General features: G+C 40.2%; 1 protein-coding gene across 1 annotated transcript in view; it reads right to left on the reverse strand.

The window, feature by feature from the left end:
* Nucleotides 1-847: 847 nt before the first annotated feature.
* trim71 (tripartite motif containing 71, E3 ubiquitin protein ligase) overlaps nucleotides 848-20,777 on the reverse strand; it is a 28,981-nt gene continuing 9,051 nt past the window's right edge. The window contains 7 exon segments of the mRNA XM_026348699.1: nucleotides 848-5,481; nucleotides 5,613-5,753; nucleotides 6,644-6,868; nucleotides 6,870-7,142; nucleotides 7,266-7,508; nucleotides 10,291-10,425; nucleotides 14,907-15,074. Coding sequence (XP_026204484.1) covers nucleotides 4,909-5,481; nucleotides 5,613-5,753; nucleotides 6,644-6,868; nucleotides 6,870-7,142; nucleotides 7,266-7,508; nucleotides 10,291-10,425; nucleotides 14,907-15,074 — 1,758 coding nt within the window. The 3' untranslated portion in view covers nucleotides 848-4,908.

Consider the following 20,777-nt stretch of genomic DNA (forward strand, 5'->3'; position numbering starts at 1 on the left):
TGTACTGTGATCATAGTCATATGTCACTTGGCAGCACTTGTGCTGTGTGTATTGTATTTTATATTAAGAGCAAAGGAGGAAGCAAACAAAAGTTGAAGTCAATACAACTTTATTTAAGTGTAAACAAAAACAAACAAAAAAAAACTGCATAGGAAATGTTTAAAGTCCGCAGAGTACAGAGAGAGCAGCAGGTGGCCAATACATTATAGTCTACTCTGCCTTATTTAGACTGAAGACCTAACATCTGCATTTCCACTCAGCACGATGTGAGAGTGTGGGATGGTGTGCTAGCAAACACACAAACACACACATACACACGTGTAAGGTTTAAATGATAAACACACACACGCGCGCACACACACACACACACATACACACAAACACAGCGGCCTGGATGAGGAAGCGCCAGCAGCACCCATCTAAACTCAGCTGGCCACGCCGGCTCCCTCTGCATCGTGGACTGCGAAGGAGGATACATTCAGTGGATTTCTGCTCAGACAACACAGATGCTGCGCACAAACACAACACCTACTACACAAATCGGCTGCTGGGAGAACAGGACACGGCAGAAGCAAGACGAGCCGAAACAAACACCTCTCATCTCGGATGATGTTAAAGGCTGATAAACGGCCACACTGCTGCATGCCCCCACGTACAATAAGATGGAGCAAACATGCAGCAAGCGTTCTCCTTTGTGTATCTTGATGCTGTCAGCAGCCGGTTGTAGCAAGCGAGCATCAAACTAGATCCCATTTAGCCCTTTTCTTCACAAAATACATTCTAAAAGGGCCAATGAGCACCAAATGGTGTGAAGTATTTGTATTGGTTTGTAAAAGAAAAGACAATAATTGGCGAAAAATTTATTTTTCAGGGGAAACTAATCAAAAGCATTATTTTTCAGATTGAGAGATTCTTTTTATAGATGTAAAGGGACACACAAAAAGCTTCAGACTAGTAATGAGAGGTCATAACAGGAAAAAAGTCACTACATCATCGATCACTAAGGGAAACAATGAGACACCTGCAGGGCAGGGCTGAGGAGAACTACCTGAGTTTGATTATTTCTTTTCCTTTCTACATTTCCAAACTTTTTTTTTTCCTTTCGAGAATACAATCACTTAAAAGGAGGTCTACATCCTTTGCACGTCAACTGGTGCAGCTCCGTTTTTTTTTTATTTTTTTGAGAGAGAGAAGCTAGAAATAAAAATGGGAGACAATAACCACAAAGGCTCGAAAATGAATAATAAAAATTATTTGACAATCATGTGCTCAGCAGCCATCACCACACTTCCTAGATTCTTGTGAAGATGAGGAGGGGGAATGATTGTGCTGGAGAAACCTAGCTGCTCCCACTGCTAAGTTGAACACAAAATGGCCGCCTTAGGGATTAATCATTGTCGTAAAGATAAATCTGTAATCAGCAGGAAGCTTTTGCAGCCTCCAAAAGGTTCAGAGATTGTTAAGACATGTTAATGTCTACCCATGTTATGCATATTAAGAGGAGGAAATGGAGCGCGAATGGAGAAACCATCCTTCTGCATTTAAATGAGAACTCTTGTTTCCCAGGAATCGAGGCATGGCTGGCTAAACAGGTTGTGCTCTGCAGAGCCTCTAGAGAACAGGAAATACAATCACAAATGTCAAAGGCTAATTCCATCCAATGCAATCCTAACACACACACATACACATCTTTGGGTATATATTTTGGTAAAACCATCCCAATAGTCAGCTACCCATCCCATCTGAGAGACATCAATATAATATGAGGACTTTTTAAAGCATGCAACAAAATGAAAAACAAAAGTTTAAAATACATTTTTTCCTCTTAAAGAGTGAAGACCTAAGGATCTTAAAGATAGAATTCTGCAATCTTAATTCAAACAAAATTGAGTAATACTGAAAAACAAAACAAAAACAAAAAAACAATCTTATTGGTGACACTAGAAGTTGGGTTCAAAGCAGCAGGGTACATGGACTCAAACTAGCTTGTCATCAATGTGCACAATGTGCTCCACTTGAATTATAAGCCAGCCTGTTGTCACCATTAGGCGCAATTTTCTGTTGTATTTGTTTAAACCACAGTCAGAATTGTTGAGTTCAGACTTTTGAGGTCCTCCACAACCAACATCAAGCATCTTCCACACTGAACAACTGGTAAATTGTGAAATTTGAGGTAACTCATGTGTGCTCAAAGGCAAACGAGAAGTTCTGCTCTTCCCCTCAAGTGGAATCTGCACGTTCATCATCATCATCATCATCATCATCATCATCATGAGGTAAAGATAAATGGGGCCCAGCCCTTTTAAGTGCATCCAATCAGAGAAGAAGGATTTATCCTCAGGCGCTCTGATTAAACATTTGCATCTATGATATAATAGTCCAGTGAGATTTGTCGTCTACAACAGTGTGGTCCAAATGCCAACCCTGTTTGGCACAGAGCTCTCACAGATCATTTTGGCACAACGCTTTCATTTGAAATATTTGGTTTCTTGGTGATAAAAGGCATAATTTACCAGGCAATTTTACAGTAAAGTCAATAAACTGAAAACTGGGTTGCAAGATGGAGCAACGACCATAATACACTTTATATTGATTTATTAATATGAAACAGTACCATGATCTTTGGTCCTAGAGCTATGGGACATGTGCTGCACTGTAACACAAGAAGAATTAAAGAATGAGGTATATTTGTGATGTATAAATATCTGGCGAGGTATGCTTACATAAGAGGAAAAAAACAAAAAAAAAAACAAGGAGGTATTCAGAATAAGTAACGAGATGAGGTATTTGAAAGTTTAAATCCACAGTAGCTATGAGTGACATACTTGAGGTACTCAGGAGCTGAGGTATTTAGGAAGGGAGGTAAAACAACGGTTCCAGTATCTGAGATATAAGCATGATTACGTGTAGACGGACCCCCTCCTCAGAGGTGAGAGCCAGTCGGTGAATCTTCTCATGGGTCCCAAGATTCTTTGCTAGGCTAAGGAAGTGGCTAACAGAACTTTAACTGTCTTAGTGCTTCCAGTGGGACACAGATTGAATGAAGGGCCAAGGGGATTCAAAACCCCACAACGTTTTCTCCACAAAAAGTTAATATCAACTAGTTTCTATGCGAATGTATGTCTTGGCAGACAGATGATAAGGATGATTTGAAACCTGCCTCACACAGGGAGGGACTCTGTCTTAGCGTGACCCAGGCACACGTTCCTTCTAGCCCAACGTGGACAGTGCTATGAACTCAACTCGCGGTTTTGTGAACTTTACACTTCCCAGCAACAATAAATTCAGGTTAAAGAAAAATGTTTTTTAAAGGGGATTTTTAGTTTCTTTACTTGCCAAACCTACACTTTGGCCATTGTGCAGAAATTCTAACTTTGGTTGACTCCAGTAGTTGGTCTACAGACCTCCATCTTTAGAGGAGCGGTCTACTAGAGCTCATCCTGGAGATGTTCTCTCAACTCCAAGCATCAATAAAAAGGGCAGAGCTTACGATGGTGCCCTCTGATTAGATTGGACTAATTCATAAGCCCCAGGAGCTAAAGGGAGTGGCTTTCAACCACAATCTAAATCCAAAGGATTGTAATGTAAGTTAATTTGATGTCATTTATGTCCTCTGGACGGCCTAATTAGTCTTTTTCTGAGGCTTTTGTCACACAGCATGCCTCATCAAAATGTGTTATTCCATTACATGATTACATCTCTATATATTATGATCATTAATAGATACAGATCTTGAAAGATTCATCTCCAGCATCCTTTGGTGGGTTTTCCTCTACGGAGGAGATGCTGCTCCATTTGCATCCTAATCTTTGCATCTTTGTTATTCATGCGACAGATAGTAACGGCACAGTTAGTCACATTATACCAAAAACATTAGTTCATCCAATCTTATAAGACTCAATTAGGGCGGGGGAGAATGGATGACCAAATATTTGGGCTATTTCATTAAAGGGTTTCTTAAATTTTATTAATTTAGAAATTCAATCAAATTAGCGTTATCTAGTAAAACTAGAGGAAAAGTCTGAAAAGTACTGATCGTTTTAAATCAGTCCTGCAGTGACCTGAGCTAATTTTGCTTCTATCGAGTTTGGCATTGCTTCACACTCTCCTCTTAGGCTATATTAACACTACTAACTCCAGAGAGCCGCAAAGAGATGAGAGTCAATAAGTAAAAAAACGTTCCTAAAAACACGAAAGGACATTACTGTACCCTAGATTCATCTCCAAGCGCAGCCTTCTAATGAGAATACATCATGCAGCCCCTACAGCGAGTATTGACTCAGCATGTCTCAGCTCAACATTCAGGAGGTTCACTTTAACTCGTATTTCCAAATGCACAGCAAGAAATCCATTAATCCTGTGCAAATATCAACTGAAGAGTCTATTCTTTTTTTGTCTGTCTTAAATAAAGTATAGAGGTAGACCATTCTTTTTTTTTTTTTCTTTTTTTTTTAAACTTCTCGGACTAAAACCTCTGCTCAGTGACTATGAGTACATTCATAAAGAGCTAAATGAGGTAGGTATGGAGCAGAAGGTACAAGATAAAAAAAAAAAGAAAGTGAGAAAATCCCTGAGATGGATATTTAAGGAGAGTTTAGAGAAAGAATTGTGAGCAGCTGAGACTAAAGAAGGGAAATATGGCTCTTTTTCTACTGATTATCAATTTGTAGAGGTCCCCTGTGTGATAAATACCACAGATTTGATATGAATATCTGAATTTAAATGAAAATGAAGAAGAAAATCATCTAACAATCATCTATAGTTTTAATTTCCCTTCTTTCAACATGCTCTGAACCCTCTCTGAACTCTCCTCCTTTTGTGTCTGTTTTCATTCTCTCTCCTCAATATCCTTCATTCAAACAACTGCAGAAGGACAAATGAAGAAAGAGAATGCACAAATAAACTTTTTTAGAATTTGAGAATGCGATTATTTCCGAAGTCAACAACCACAATGACTCCATCCGGCGTCACAGCCACGCCAGAGGGACGATCCATCTGTCCAAAGCCACTCCCCTGCGTGCCGAATTTGCATAAGAAGTTTCCGTTGGGTTCAAACACTTGGATTCGATGGTTGCGGGAGTCGGCCACGATGATGCGGTTTTCCTGGTCTACGGCGACGCCTTGGGGCCGGAGAAACTGACCATTTCCAGTGCCTTCAGAACCGAGAAAGCGAGCTGACTGGCAGTCCGGCCGTATGACCAGGAGCCGGTGGTTGTTGAAGTCGGTCACCACCAGGTGGTCTTCGTGGTTAAAGGCTACTCCTCTAGGAGAGTCAAAGTGTTTCCACAGGGCCCCTTCAAATCCGTACTTGTTGAGGAAAGAGCCGTCAGGGGCAAAGAGCTGCACTCGGTGGTTCCTGGTGTCTGAGACCAGGATCTTACCCTCAGAGTTGACAGCCACATCCCAAGGATAGTTGAATTGCCCATTCTTGGTACCCTTTTCCCCAAACTTCAGCAGGAACTGGCCCTCAAAAGTAAACACCTGTCAGACAAAGACAACGTGTTTATATGTGGGGTAGACTGACAGTAAGCAAGAGGACCTATGTGAAATTCCAACTATTCTACAAAATTACCAAGTAGGAATGTGTTGCTTGCGTATGTTGGTTTTCATACCTGCACACGGTGATTGTCCTTATCAGCCACAATGATTCGTCTCTGACTGTCACAGGCAACTCCAGCTGGACGATCAAACTGACCAGGCCTTGAACCTAGAGAACCAAACTTATGGTGGAAGGCACCGCAAGGTTTGAATATCTGGAGAAGGTTTAAAAAAACAAACAAGAAAAAAAACATTAACTTAAATGCTAGATTGGAGCCCTCACCATAAATACAGCTCTAGAGAGACCACTGCAAAATCAGTCTCTCTCTTAAATGAGCAGTTTTTTTTGTGAACTTTTTACAACATGTCTCCTAAATTTCAAATAAAACATATTGTCATACATTTAAAGGTCGTGACAAAACATAAAAATAACAAAAAATCGCGCAGTGTTCCAACAGGATTCAGCTGATCACCTCATCAGTACCTCATGCAGCAGAAGGACTTTGGCATTCATTGTAGACCAGTGTCTGTTATTCTCTTTTAGATGCTATTTTACAAATAATTGCAGTGGCCTCTTATGTTTTTTCCAGAGTCTATTAGTGGCAAGACATCACAGACTATGGTGTACACAACTCTGTGTGATCATGTGAGTGGAAGAAAGTAGGAGGAAATAAACTTCATGCACTTTACACCATTCCAACACCAAGTTTGATGAGCAGACTCTGTGCTTTATAAACATTTCAGCACAAAAATCAACACTGTGGAGTTAGCATTAACTGATGGGTGAATGATAAATTATATGTAACCACTCTAAACGCAATCTGAGTGCAGATGGTTGTGTTTATTTGTCAGGCTGAGTAAAGACAGAAAAGTGACACAAGGAAAAGGGAGCGCAGTTGCTTGGACAGTTATAAATGCACAATGTAAATTAACATTTTAACATTCACTTTAGTCACAAGAAATGGCTTAATTTTTTAGATTTTGTCAAATTGCTGTAATACATTATGTCAGATGCTGGCCGGGTACAGAGAAATAAGGTTTATAAAAGACAACTTAATAACCACACTTGATTGTAAAGAGATAGAGGCAGAAGGTTGTGCTCTACCTGTATGCGGTTGTTGCTCCGATCAGCCACCACCACATATCCTTCCTTGTCCACGCTGACGCCCCAGGGACGACACAGCTGACCATCTCCCTCACCCTCACAACCGAATGATGACACCTGGGAGCCCAGGGACCCGTAGCTCCGACCTGACTTCACCATGACCTTGAAGGGGCTGCCCTGGATGTGTTGGTTACAGACCAGTACAGACACGAGGTGCTCCCCCTCACATTTTGGGGAGGTAGCTGACGGTGTAGGAGCCGTTCTGGTGATCTGTTACCTCCACTGCAGACAGGTTACCATCTGTGACAGACACCACAATTGCAGACACTGCATCCCCGCCGGAAAGACGTGGCTCGCCATCGTGGTCATATCCAATTACTGTAAAGGAGGCAGGCTTGCCACGAAGCGCACTTTTAAGACCCTCACCATGGGCTTTGGTGACAGGGGCAAATGCTCCACTGCTGATCAGGCCCATTGACTGGATGGCTATGTACAGAGCCTGTGGGAAACATAAATAAACTGAGCTCTCTCTCTTACTTACAAGCCATGTTTGATTCCAACATGACTCTTACAACACTGCGGGCACTATATTATGATGCACTGACATAGCTCTGGTGCCTACCTGGTCTGGAGGAGTAAACATAAAGCGGTCATCCTCTTGCGGCTGCAGCAAACCCCTCAAAGCCTTAAGTTCATGGATCTGGGTTAGCATTCGTTCCCTGGCCAGAAGCACATCCAAGTGGCGACCCTCATCTAGCACCTGGCTGACAGCAGCGATGGTGCTGTCCAACTTGGTCAGACTCTGGTGCAGTTTCTCTGCCTGCAGGTAAAGAGACTTGGCCTTCACCTGACGGATCTTCTCCACCTAAAAAGGGAGAGAAAACGAATGTTTGAGTAAAAGACTTGTTCAGACTCCTGGTGTCACAGCCAGTCTGTCCACTGGATGGCAGCAATGTGCTGACTGTACCAAGTCTGCAAGGTATTTAAGAAGAAGAGGTAGCAAAGTAGTTTCTTATGTATCTATTCTGATTGGGCAACAGTGTGTCAAAATGAACCAGTACAGTAGAGTCTAAAACCTAATTGTAGGCTTTTGACAACATCATCAGCAGTCAACATTATGAAAAGTTTTCTTTTACTTCACGTCACAAAGATTTTTGCGACTAACTCTGAAGAAGAAGCTAAATCTGACTGGGGGAATTGCTAAATTATTTTAAAGGTTTTTACCGAAGACACAAAATATTCAGGTTTATGTGTCACGAGAAATGAGTAAGAAAATACTGGTTCCTAATTGTAAAAATAAATAAATAAATAAAAATATTCACCACTTTTTTTTTCAGTAAAGTTTCCAGATGAAGTTACAGGGAATTAGCTTTTTCTTTCTTCTTACCACTGCTTAACAAAAAGAGTATAACACAAAAGCCTGACTGCCTTTATGGTTAAAAGGACCTCTGACAGTACAGAGACTCTAAAAGAAACAAAGAGTCCAAAAGATTGGGTTCCTTTGTGGGTTCCTTTCTATAGGTAGAACTGCAATTTCCACCTTTGAGACTAAAGTTACACTTTATAGCCACTGAGGACAAAGGCTCAAGTTAGGCTTCCTCACATCAGATGATTACACTAGTTGAGGCACCTCAGTTAAAAAAGACACAGAAGAGGGAAATGGTTGAATTGGTATGTAGTTCAGAGCACAAACCAGACAGGCAAAGAAAAGCGAGACAGAGAGAAGCTTCCAGCACAACTCCTGACACACATTCACACAGCAACATGCAGGACACACCCAGACTAACGCTTATAGCTTTAAGTGGCTTGTGTGAGAGTCACAACATAGTGCCTTTGGTGTCATCTCACAACCATGGATCTCTCTGGTTCAGTGACACAGTGCTGAGTCACTGCAGAGTTTGTTTCTGGATTAGGTTTCTGTGCGTTTCCTGAAAGCACAGGTCACACCAGATCCCAGAACAGGCAGCACTAGTGGAAGAGTTATAGGAGCTATAGGGTATGTTCGATTGCTGCGAATCAACCAACAATTTTCATGAAGGCAAGTATTTTATTGTTAAGTTTAAGAGTGAAAATAGTGACATAATGCAGGTCATAATAACCAAGACATCAGGTGGCCATCTTCAAATGGATTGTTTTACCTGAGTGATAGTTAAAATCCCAAGAATCAGTTTATAATACAAAAGCCACAAATACAGTTCAGACGTTGGGGCCACTAACTTTTCAATAATACCATCAATTGACATTAACACTTACCATGCTACAAAATTACTCAATTAACAAAATTAGTAGTTAACCAACAACACGATTTCTACCAGCTCTATAAGAACTAAACATACATACATAATCAATTATGACCTGTCTGCTTTATGTGCCCTCACTGGTATTCCAGAAATTCCCATATTCAATCCTCAAAGTGTAATTCTGTATGTGTGTAATCACATACTTAATCATCATCATGAATTAAACGCGTAAAAAGGGAGAAACAAGCTCAGTGTGTGTGGGTTTGTTATGGTTTATTGTAATGACTTATCAGGTCAGGGATAAAGTAGTGAGTGCTGTAGTGGTGTAAAAGGGATTAAAGAGGGAACATGGGTAAGTAAAAACCTTCTCTGTGACACTTTGACCTGCACACACACAACGGAGGTGTAAGATCTTAGGGAGTAACATACAGGTCAGTTTTTACAATGTCACTGAGCCTGTTCTCAGGGAAATAGGAGAAATAAGAGTTTGGTAGCCTGGTGGGTGTTCAGCTAAATTAATGTCTGAGTTCTGTCAAGCTCAAAGCCCCAAATGTGCACATGCACAGAAATGCACAAGAGCAAAAGCACATACACATGTGGTACTATCTGGTTTCAGTCGTAGCTCATACATAGTAGATGCTGCGTGTTTGTGTGCGTGCGTATGTGTTGAACATCTGACTGGTGCTGCAGCATGCACACAGTGCTGTGCGAGCAGCGCTTTTTATGACAGGTATGGGATTTGCAAGCAGTTTAACCATAGTTGAGGGGCCTCCGAGATGAGGATCTTTCTTTCACCCAAAAGCCCTCTCCTTCTCAGGGTAACCTTAAACTTGAGAGGCCCCTGCAGATGGCTTCTGAAGTGTAGATAAAACTGCCAGGTTAACAGCTGGCTATTAGGTTTTCTTTAGTTTAATCAGGTTTAATTAACCAATGTTGTACTATATGTTCTGCTAAATGCTCACGTTACAGCTTCTCAGTCCTCATAATACATTTAACCTATAAAAACAGCTTCTGCTACAGAAAACCCAATAGAAAGCATAGGTATGAATCCAGGTGGTTGGGTGTGGATAAGTATGAGTATGTAGGGTTGTTTTTAAAACCATGTCTAATGGTTTGTCATACAATACATTTCCAAGAAAAAAGATTTTAGCAATGACCCAAAGCACACAACACCGGAGAAGCCTGGAGAAGTGACTGTTCCTGAGTGGCTCAACCAAAACACAGACTTAAATCCCAAAGAACATTTGTGGAAAGACCTGAAGATAGTAGTTTACAGATATTCTGCACTCTGGCTGCGCTCGCCTTATACTAGCTGGTTAACTGTGCCAAACGAACCTGAAAAGCTATTAACCACATCAAATAGGAAACTGCCGCGAGTTGAATAGGAACATGATAATAGCAGCTCACCTTCCACAGCAGTTCACATTCCCTCTCCTCCAGTGCTTTCTTGTGTCTGAGAACAAGGGCCTTCACTTCAGACTGCACCACCTTTGCTTTGATCTCCACCTGCTCTGCCATGGCCTGAACTTTCTCCATGCTTAGCTGGGAAAACAAAACACAATAATAGGATTTCACTAATGTAACACAAACTTCCTGAGTTAGGATTAGCTAAAGCAAGAGAGAAAAAGCTTAGATAATCACTTTGGTGTTTTTCTGAAAATAATAGCGAGGGAACACTGAGAGCAATAATCAGACATACGCAATTGCTCTACAGTGTGACAATGGACTGAACAATGTCTAAATGCTCATAGACTCCACTGCGTGACCAGTTTTATTATTCAGATGGGATACAGGTGGCCCCCAGAAACCGGATGCATAGGATGAGGAAACATTAAAAAGAAAGGGCAGTGTATGTGACATCTTCCTGGTACAAACAGCTGCTCAGTTTTTGTGAACTATTCCTTTCTCACATTTGGTGGCTCTTTGGGGAAAAATGGGTTAGGATTAGGAAGTCCCTACACACAGTGCAAAATGATGATACTCAGGCTGAACCTCTACTTACTTTTAGTTCTAAGCGTACAGTGAGGGATGTATAAGCATGTGGGAGCACAACATTTAAAACCATATTGTCTGTTCATTGTGAAGTGGTTGTGAAGTTCAAACTCAGCCCTTTAGAGCAACATGTAACAATGTTACATTAGGTCATATATTTACAGACTGAGTATGTATTGGACAGAGCAATGAAATGAGAACAGCAATTTCCTTAATAAATGCACATACTGAAAAAAATCACTATATGGTATGAACGTAAAAACATGGACCTGGAGGAAGATTTAGTATTGTATCTGTGCCAAAAGCATATTTTCCTCTTTGTTTCCCTCCCTTCCCCCTCGGTTTTATCTGCCTTTTTTTTTCTTGAGTCTTCTGGGAGGTCACAGGGTGAACTGGACCTCACAGGGACGAAGGGGAGGTGGGATAAGGCTTCCTTTGTGATAATGGCCGCAGGGATCAAAGGTCACCAAAACCTTTACAGGTCGTGATCTGCAACCTCTGTCTTAAGACACATACCCTCCCACCCCCACAGCACCCCCGCAAGAACAAAGCCTGGCAGAAGGGTCCTTTTCTCTTTCGCCAGGCCATTTGAGGTGGGCAGCTAAAGGGTCAATTAAATCTGGCCCCAAGAGAAGGAACAGCAGGGAGGGAATCTAGCAGGAACTGGGAGGAGGGGGGCTGTTATCAATACAGAGTGAGTGAATTTAAAAGCAACCACCATCTCCAGTTGGTAATATTGTAAATTTTATTTCTAATAATGATTTTTTTCATTTACTTCCATTATTTTTTGTTGCATTTCCTTCTTTTTTTCTTGTCCTCTTCCCCCGACTCTACTCAGTCTGTCTTTCTTACTTCTAACCCTCGATTTTTTTGTCCTCTACATTCTGGTATCATGAGTTCCATCTTCATGGGTACATTTCAGTTCCCTTAATTACATCCATGTTTCCCCTCACTAGTGTCCCTCCCATTGAGGATGCAAGGAAAAAAAATGAGGATAATGAGAGGGGAAATGAGTAACCATTCATTTAGAGAAATGAGACGTCCTGTCCTCTCAACAGTCATCTGACGTGACAACCGTCTCTGATGACGTCAGCTCAGTTGGATCACAGCTGGATCAGCCGGATTAGAGTTCTGTGGCAACTTCTGTTTGTTTAGTGTTTAGAGTCAACATGGTTTTAATTATATTACAAACCCCATTTCAAAAAGTTTGGAAATGCAATAAAAAAAAACAAAAGGTGCAATTTGTTCATTTGCTTGCATACTGGCAAATGTAGAAAAAAGGATGTTTAGTCGGTTTTCGTAGACTAACGTAGTAGAAAAATTTAGAAGCAAATTTAGAGTTATTATTTTAACATTAAATCTGGCAAACTATATATATATATATATATATATATATATATATATATATATATATATATATATATATATATATATATATATATATATACACCTCACACTGTGATTTTCAGTCTAAAATGTAAAAGAAAATCAATTATAATGTATTTATTGCTCAGAGACATCATACTCACCTCCTTCTCTTATTTGTCCATTAAGGTATAAAACTGCTATTAATGTATAATTAACAGATTACTAATAAATGTCTGTGTCAGCTCATTAAAGGTTGGTCTTGTGTATTTGCAATCATGGTTCTTCAGTTCTTGCTCTCTTTGCACATATTAATACAAATTAGTGACCTTCAAAGTACTGAAACGATTTCCAGTTTGAGCGGCAAATGATCAAATAAGGTAAAGTAGGATGTACCTACATCTCCTCTATGTTCTGTCTTTCCCTCAACATTCCCAGATGAGCACAGCTTGAAACACAAAGAGGGTCAAACCGACCAATCAAACCGCAGAGAGAAAGAGCTCTGGCCAAGCAGGAGGTCACAAGTCCAGGGTCAAAAGTCAGGGAAGATAATGGGTATGGAGTGGGCGGAAATTTCCTACCTCAGGGGATAGGAGTGTGTGTGTGTTTATGTATTATCTGGCGTCAGCATTTAGTCCCATGTTAACCTGGGACGAAAACAGACAAACGCACACCAAACACCACAAGGTATTGTCAAATGGTATACATCGTTTCTTCTTTGCTGCATCCTGTATCCTGAGGCTTTTCATTAAATAAAGTATATGTTTGTTGAAATAATTATTGTTGGCTTAAAAAAAAAAACTAGTGTAAGCTGTGGGACATGGTTTTAGTTAGAAAACTAGATCTGCGTTGTGAGATCTTGGAATTTGAAGAACACCCAAAGTGACATAAGTACCTATCCATTAAGGCACAAAGTGTGACCCAGTCACACAAAGGTCAAGTTGAGAAAGGGATAGGTGAGGAACAGGCTCTGCTGAGAAGATGTGTGCATGCCAGCATGTCAGATGACCTCAGTGGAAAAGCTAGTGTTTCATGTTTCAAGTCTTTACCAAGGTCATAACACTGCCCCACCACCCAGGCAAAACAGACAACATTGTGTGTGACCGATCCCTGCTCCTCTGTGGTAACCGTTTCCAAAGTAAGCCTGTTGACTTTATTTTTCTTTTTTTTTTTTTGGTTCTTTCTCAGAGCCCAAAGTGAAATTCTAATTCTATGATTATTAATATCATCCTTTATTTATTTATTTATTTAATTAACGGAGCTGAACTAACACAATTTGTTTAAATCAATTTTAATATAACCCACAGAATAGCCATTGCCTAGTTTGTCAACGCAAACCTGCACACAGCGATTGGAGAGCCCAAACCCGGCTTGCTGGAGTAAAGGGCACAGCCTGTTGTGCTTATACATTATGAACTAAGGCTCATAACATAGTTCAATATCTGAATAAAAAGTGACAGCCCTAACAGCGATTAAATCACCACAAGAAGCTGGACCTAGCCACAGTTTGATCTTTGTATGATAAATGGCAACATAAATGAATTTAATTGTTGCCAGTTGCTTTTCTGTCAATTGAATAATCACCTAATCAATGAATTGCTTCAGTACAATTCAAGAGCATTCTCTTCAGATCAGTCACAGCAAATGTAACTCATGTGGTGCATCTGGACATGAGCAAAAAGGCAAAAAAAAAAAAAAAACTTGACTGTTCAAGCAGTGATCAAATGGTTAGTGAAACCTTTCATTCTTTCTTTACTCATAAATGTGTCAATATATAAGATGAAATTGGGGGTGGGGCTAGGAAGCTGTCACGCAATCTATAATTACGTAAATGAAGAGAAGCTGTGTTGTGTGTGTGTGTGTATGTTGGCGATGCGGTGGGGAGGGTGAGGGGAGTAAGATTAAGAAGCCTGGAGTGTGAATGAGTGAGTGAGTGAATAGGGGGAGGACAAAGTGTTACACATCTTTAAAAGAGGAGGGGAGTTTTCCTTTCTCTGAAATCCTTTAAATGCCTCTCCCACCCTCCCCCATCCTCCTCTCCACTCCTGCTCCCCTTTGACCTTCAGCCCTGCCCCCGCCAGACCTCACCCCATGCAGCCCACCCCTTCTCAGGGCCAGCTGGACACCTCTAACCCCAGGCTTCCCAGCAGCCCAGCACTGGTCACTATCAAACATATTCAAGCTGATTATCTCTAATAGCTGGTTGCTCTGTGCTCAGAGACGAAGAAGAAACACAGCTGCTCTCCCTGAGTTCTACTCTGTGTCTCTAGGAGATGGATGAGTGTGGATTTGTGTGGTTTGACCTCTATAAGGATTGTCTTTTTATCAGACGCAGGAGAATCTGCAAGAGAGCTCTTTGCTTGTTTAGTTAAGACTGAAATCAGTTTGACCTCTCTGAATCCTGGGCCATGAAACGATACAATTTTCTATTGATGATATTATAAAAAACACCTGGCCTCTCTCTCTTGTTCTCTTAAATTGATTATATCCTGATTTTTTGACATCCATTAATCAATAAACTTTAATAAAAAATGTATTCAATTATATTGCTGTCTGTTATTTTACAGGAAATAACAACACACTAAATAATAACATGCATTATTGACTGCGTTATCAGTCTTTTTTTTCCCTCACTACGTATGTGTTTGTTTGGGGTTGCTGTTCACCTGCACAGCCTGTCGTCCCTGCTGTGCATCTGCCAGCAGTTGGATGGTGATTGCCCTGCAGTCCTGCATGGCGTCTTGCAGGTAAATGAAGGTGTGGCCCATATGATGACCCATGCTGCACTCCCTGCAGATAGGCACTGAGCAGGTTTCACAGAAGAACAGAAACACCTGAGAAGAAAGAGACATGGTACACATGATCAGTTTTGTAGTCAAAATACTACAAAAACGAATCCTCACAATTTCACCAGAAATAACTTAAAACTCATTGGCATGCACTATTAAAAACTTTATAAAATAAACAGTATTTTAAAATTTCCTATGCAACACAGTATTTTAAATAATACAAGAAATGAAAATGACATGGGCAAAAATCACAGGCCCCTAATCTAATATTTTGTAGTGCATTTGTTGATTAGAGCACTAATGATCACTTGATGTAGCTCTTCTTACACACAATCTCGAGACAAAGTTGAGCAAATCAGGCCGAGACATTGTGTTGAGTTGTTCCTTCACACAAGTTGCGCACAGTGCAGAACAATCAGACTCAGAAGCATTCACACATGGGGAGATACTCCACTTGATTTTAGCAACAGGCAGGGGCAACTGTGTAGAGCGTGAAGGAGGCATGACATGACACAGCAGAGGTCAAATACTGACATTACCTGGACTTTGTACTGGGGGGCTTGCAGGATAAAGGGCGGTTAATCTTCGGGCTACCTGACTCAGACATTTGCATTGTCACATGCAGCTTGGCCGGATAATGTCTAGATAGGGACTACTCTTACACAGATTACTTACTGCAGATTTTTTACAAATCTCAACTCAGTCTTGTTGAGACATTTAGTTGGATTCATAACAGGTCATTTGTTTTAATTCTCATTAGTTTTTTAATGGCTTTAAGGTATGTCTTTATCCTGTTTGCAAAGCAACCTAAAAACTGAGCCACCTCCATCTTTCACAGTAGGTAAAGTGTTATTTTCTTTAAAAACATAATTTATTCTTCTGTAAACTGATTTGATTTACTGAAAATTTTACTTTTTGGTCTATCTGTACAAAAGAGCATTGCAGCTTGCCGACATCCATTTTAGCAAATAGTTTTTAAAAAATATTTTTTGAAGTGGGTTCTTCATCCCACTTCATCTATAGAGCCCACTTTCATTCAGAAAGTTTCAGATCGTGTGACTGTAGACTGCTGTCAGCTTTTATCTGTTTTGTAGTTTTTATCATTTCTTTTCTCTTCTTGCAGCCACATTCAGGTAGGTTGACTATAGTACCATGGACCATTGTTGGTAATACTATTAAACTTAATACTATTAGCAACAGTAGTCAATGAACTAACATGTTTTCTCCTTCACATTCTGTACTAACTGTACATAAATATTTGGCCTTAACTTTAACTCGGTGTATGGCTCATTAGCCACATTTGATAGTTAAAAGAATGCAGTCCAGGGTATATCAGAAACATCAAGTCAAGAATCTCTAAATTTGGCCTTTTGTAAGACCCACAGCTATACTATCTATTACAATTTGGGCTGTGTCACCTCCAAAGGCTGACAAAGGAATGAGACTGGTAGGATGAATACATGAATCACAAAGTTAAGTGTGTTTCCCTCTTTGGTTCACACACACAGACAAACAAAGCCAATTAATGAGCAAAGACCATGAATGATAAACAAGTCATCCATATGCATGTGTTGCCATGGGTGCCTTGACACCCCAGATGGTTTCTTTCTTCCAAACACTGAGACAGAAGATACACAGAGGGACTGAACGCCAATAAAACTAAAATCAATACTCATTCTGGACAATCTTTTAACATATGAAGACAAGGGCCATAAAGGGATTTTAGCCCCATGTCACATTTATTAATACAACTAGTTTGAAAACTCAGACTTGCTAATTTCAATTATTTCAGTTTTACCGAAAAAGCTAAATTAGCTAAATAAAGTTATAAATAAAGTCACCCTACTATTGGAGGTAGGTTGCAGCTGGGAGCCAAACCGGGTCTCCTGCGGGAGGGTGGTTATCTTACCACTATACTATCCAGCCACATACATACATAATTGGATGAAGTGAAAGAATAAAAAATATTCCCTTGTCTTCATTGCAAAAATCTAAGCTGTGCTTTAGACCTGTTGTCCAAATGTTTACTCGTTGGAAAGGAGGACAAATTAAATATGTACAGGCCATCATATCCCTAAGAGACACCAGATCAATGGCCTTCAATAGCAGGAGCAATAAAGTGGATGGGGAGGGGTCTGCAATCAATCCATCAATCTATCAATAATGGCCGTTTCCCTGGGGAGCGGCACAATCTAATGAGACACACACACACACCTCCTCCTTTATCTGACTTCCTCCTCCTTTTCTGCCTTCTCCTTAAGCTCTTCGTGAATCCTTTTCATCTGGTCCTTTTCTTGCCGTCTCTCATTCTGCTGAGCCCTGTCCTCTACTACTGTCTCTGTACACCTCTGTCACTCAATGCCCTCCAGTCCTGTCCCACCCCCATCAACGTTTCTTAAATTCCAGGGGGACAGGACACACAAAAGCGAGGAATGCAGCTGGGCTGGTGTGGAGGAGGAAGGTGGAGACAGATGCTGATGGACGCAAGGCTGAGGCAGTTGGGGGGTGAGGGACAGGCAGAGTGAGGGTACAAAGATAGGCTGGAGACTTGTTAACCATAACATCTGCAGCACTAGGAGCATCATCAGCACCCACTTCTTAAAATAAAGCTACTGCAGAATAGATGATTACATGATGAGTGGTTCATTCAATTACTTATTTTTATGGTGACAGGGAAACAGCTCCTGGCATAAAAGTGCTGACTTGCTTGTCAGTCATTTGTGAAGTTTGTGGATGTAGAAAGAGAGGAGCCTTGGCTAATAGAAAACACAAATCTGTTTTAATTTTAACCAACCTGCCACAAAGAGACCAGTGTATCAGGTTGGGTCAAAACAAATCTGCTACTTTACTTACAGCTTAACAGCAATAGTTGACCTAAGCAATACAAGGTGCACTATATACATATACACACATATATGTGGCACAATTATATACTAGCTACCTAGCAGACTACCAGTATTTATACCGTCCTCAAAATCTCATTCCTTGTTTACATTTAAATGCAGCTCTGCAGGAAGTTATTATTTGTCCACTGTAAATACTGTAAAAAAAAAAATCTATTGGAAATGTAAAACACACTTACAGAAGGTGAATCTTCTGGTGATCTACAAAGCAAAGTACTGAGTGTGTGCCATCATCACCTAATGTTGGTGTCCTTTAGTTTCCTTTGGCCAACATGAAAATTCACATGCAGCTACAAGTCTTTACTGACACATTTACCTGAGTGGTCTGACTACATACTAAATTACCACCACACCAACCAACACAATTAAATGACATCAGAACTATATATGACATATAAAACATCAAACTAAACAACTGACCAGAGAAAACCACCTCGATTAATTTGAACATCAATATTGTTTGATTGTACAGTCACATGTTTAGAGTCCTTATTTGTGCATGTGAAAGCATGGCAAAATAAAACAGGGTGACCAGCAGCCTGTTACTGAAAACACTGGAGTCCTATTTCATGGAACTAGATCCTTTAACAAATAGTTCCAAGGAGCTTCAGATATCTTTAATGCTATCTGTTGCTTATCAACAGTCCTCGAGGTGAAACACACTCACTCATACACACAAGGTTGTGGGTTACATAACACACTGGCCTCTTAGAACACTAATCAATATTATTGATGTAAACTGAATACTGAGCTCTTCATGTAAGGACTATGTTTCCCCTATGGCTTCTCTGTATTTATCTGACTCTAAAAAAACATTATTTCCAACATTTAAACTAATTTGCCACACATTTCAGTGATAAACAAATATTAATCAAGTCCAAAACTTGTTGCAAGCCAGGAATATAACTGGTCTCATACACATGTGTGGCTTGAACAGGCAAGGAATTTCACAGCCAATGGCATGCGCTGGACACGCCGGATACCTTCCAGACACATCCAGTGTGCATGTGAAGCAGAAATGTGAAAAACTACTTAAAAACCGTAAAGTAGGTGTGGTGTCACGCTAACAAAGTTGTAAATTCCACAGAGAACACCCCGGAGGGGAGGCCTTCAGGCAGAGGTGACTCACCTATACAACATGTATATTACACATTAACAGGAAGTCTGCCTTAACAAAATATACATATAGAAGCACGTGCTGATGTGCACGGAAAAGGTGCAGCATAACACAGACACTGGCACAAAAAAGTGAAATGCTAACTTGATGAGTACAGGACGGTTTTACTGTTGGAGAGAGGCTGGAACCAACATGCCATCACCGGCTATAAAAGCTTTGAACACCAGGGCTCGGCTACGTTGGGGGAAGTGAGTTACTGTATTTCATTAGTGCACCGGATGTTTCTCATTCTCCCTCTCTGCCCGTTACCCTCTTCCATTATGAATTAACACTTAGACACACCCACACAGGTCGGGGGTGTTTGTGTGTATTTGAACATGGCTTGTTATGTGCCAAAAGCATATAGGAACTAGTGTGGGTATTTACGTAATTTATATTTATAAAAATATAATCATGATATTTTAAAAAGAAAATATCAATAAATAAATGATAAAATAAGTGTCTGCTACTGAAATATAAACTAATACTGCTAGCGCAACAGCAAGCCAATCAGTGAAAAGCACAAGTCAAATAATTCCAGTAATTTGTTCAATTTGATAAATTCTCAACTGAACATGTTAACATGTCTACATTTTCATTTGTTACCTCTATTTCTAATGGATATGACACATTCAAGCTTAACAATAGCAAAATACTGAATAGCTGTGAGCTCCCTGGCCTTGTGTTCACAGGAGCAGTCCCTCCCCACCCTTACTCTATAGGTACTGGGAAGTGGGGGAGAGGGCAGAGCTCAACTAGCCAGTAAAATCACTCCATGCAGCATTCGTTGCCTGTGTGCACAGTCGAGTGGGGGAAGGGACAAGGGCCATGTAATGTCACACTATGGTGCCAGAAAAGCCAGAGCTGCTCTGGGGACTGTGAAAGTATGTTCTCTCAAAAAATTTAACCACTTCTCGCAGATTGTGAGATGCTCAGACCTCTGCAGTGGTCCAAAAAATCTCTCTCATCATCTCAACAATTTCTGTATTAAGTTACTTCTGTTGCATCTTGCACATCGCATGCAAACAAGCAAGCAAAATTTATTTGACATGTGTATCAGAATATGTTTTGCAATGCCTTTCAAATGAATGAACTGTTAATGAGACAACAATGTATTTCCTTTGGGATTTTATTTGGAAGTGGTGTATTTGATAAGTCAAGAAACCTGTTTTAATATGCAAAGAATATGTTTCAGTCAATCATAACTTCATTTAAAAACCTAATCTTTAGAAAAAAAAGTGATCTGAAATGTTCAAAAAGTCCTTAACATATATAAACACTTTCTCTTTAACCCTTAAAATATATAGATCAATTCTTAAATATGTGTTTTGAACAATGGGGATTAAGTGTGTGGACAAGGTTTTTCATAATCTGTGCCTCAGGCCTCTGTATGCTCCTAATTACTGCCTGTCAACAGAAAGAAACAAGAAAAGGTCAGAAAGGTACGGCCATAGACAAACACATGGAAGGGACACTTATAGGAGCTTCTAGGAGATGTTATCCTGCTCAAAACCATCAACTCTAAATTATACAAGTAGACTGTTTATGCCAATCATTTGAGAGATTTGATGACAAGGTGTCAAGAGGGAAACATTTTATTCTATAAAGAAAATATTACACTGGTCATATTCTAAAATAAATTTTAAAAAATCTGCAGGGTTTCCTACACAGCATAATCGATCAGGCAAC

The sequence above is a fragment of the Anabas testudineus genome, chromosome 11 (assembly GCF_900324465.2).
Source record: "Anabas testudineus chromosome 11, fAnaTes1.2, whole genome shotgun sequence".
NCBI classification, from domain to species: domain Eukaryota; kingdom Metazoa; phylum Chordata; class Actinopteri; order Anabantiformes; family Anabantidae; genus Anabas; species Anabas testudineus.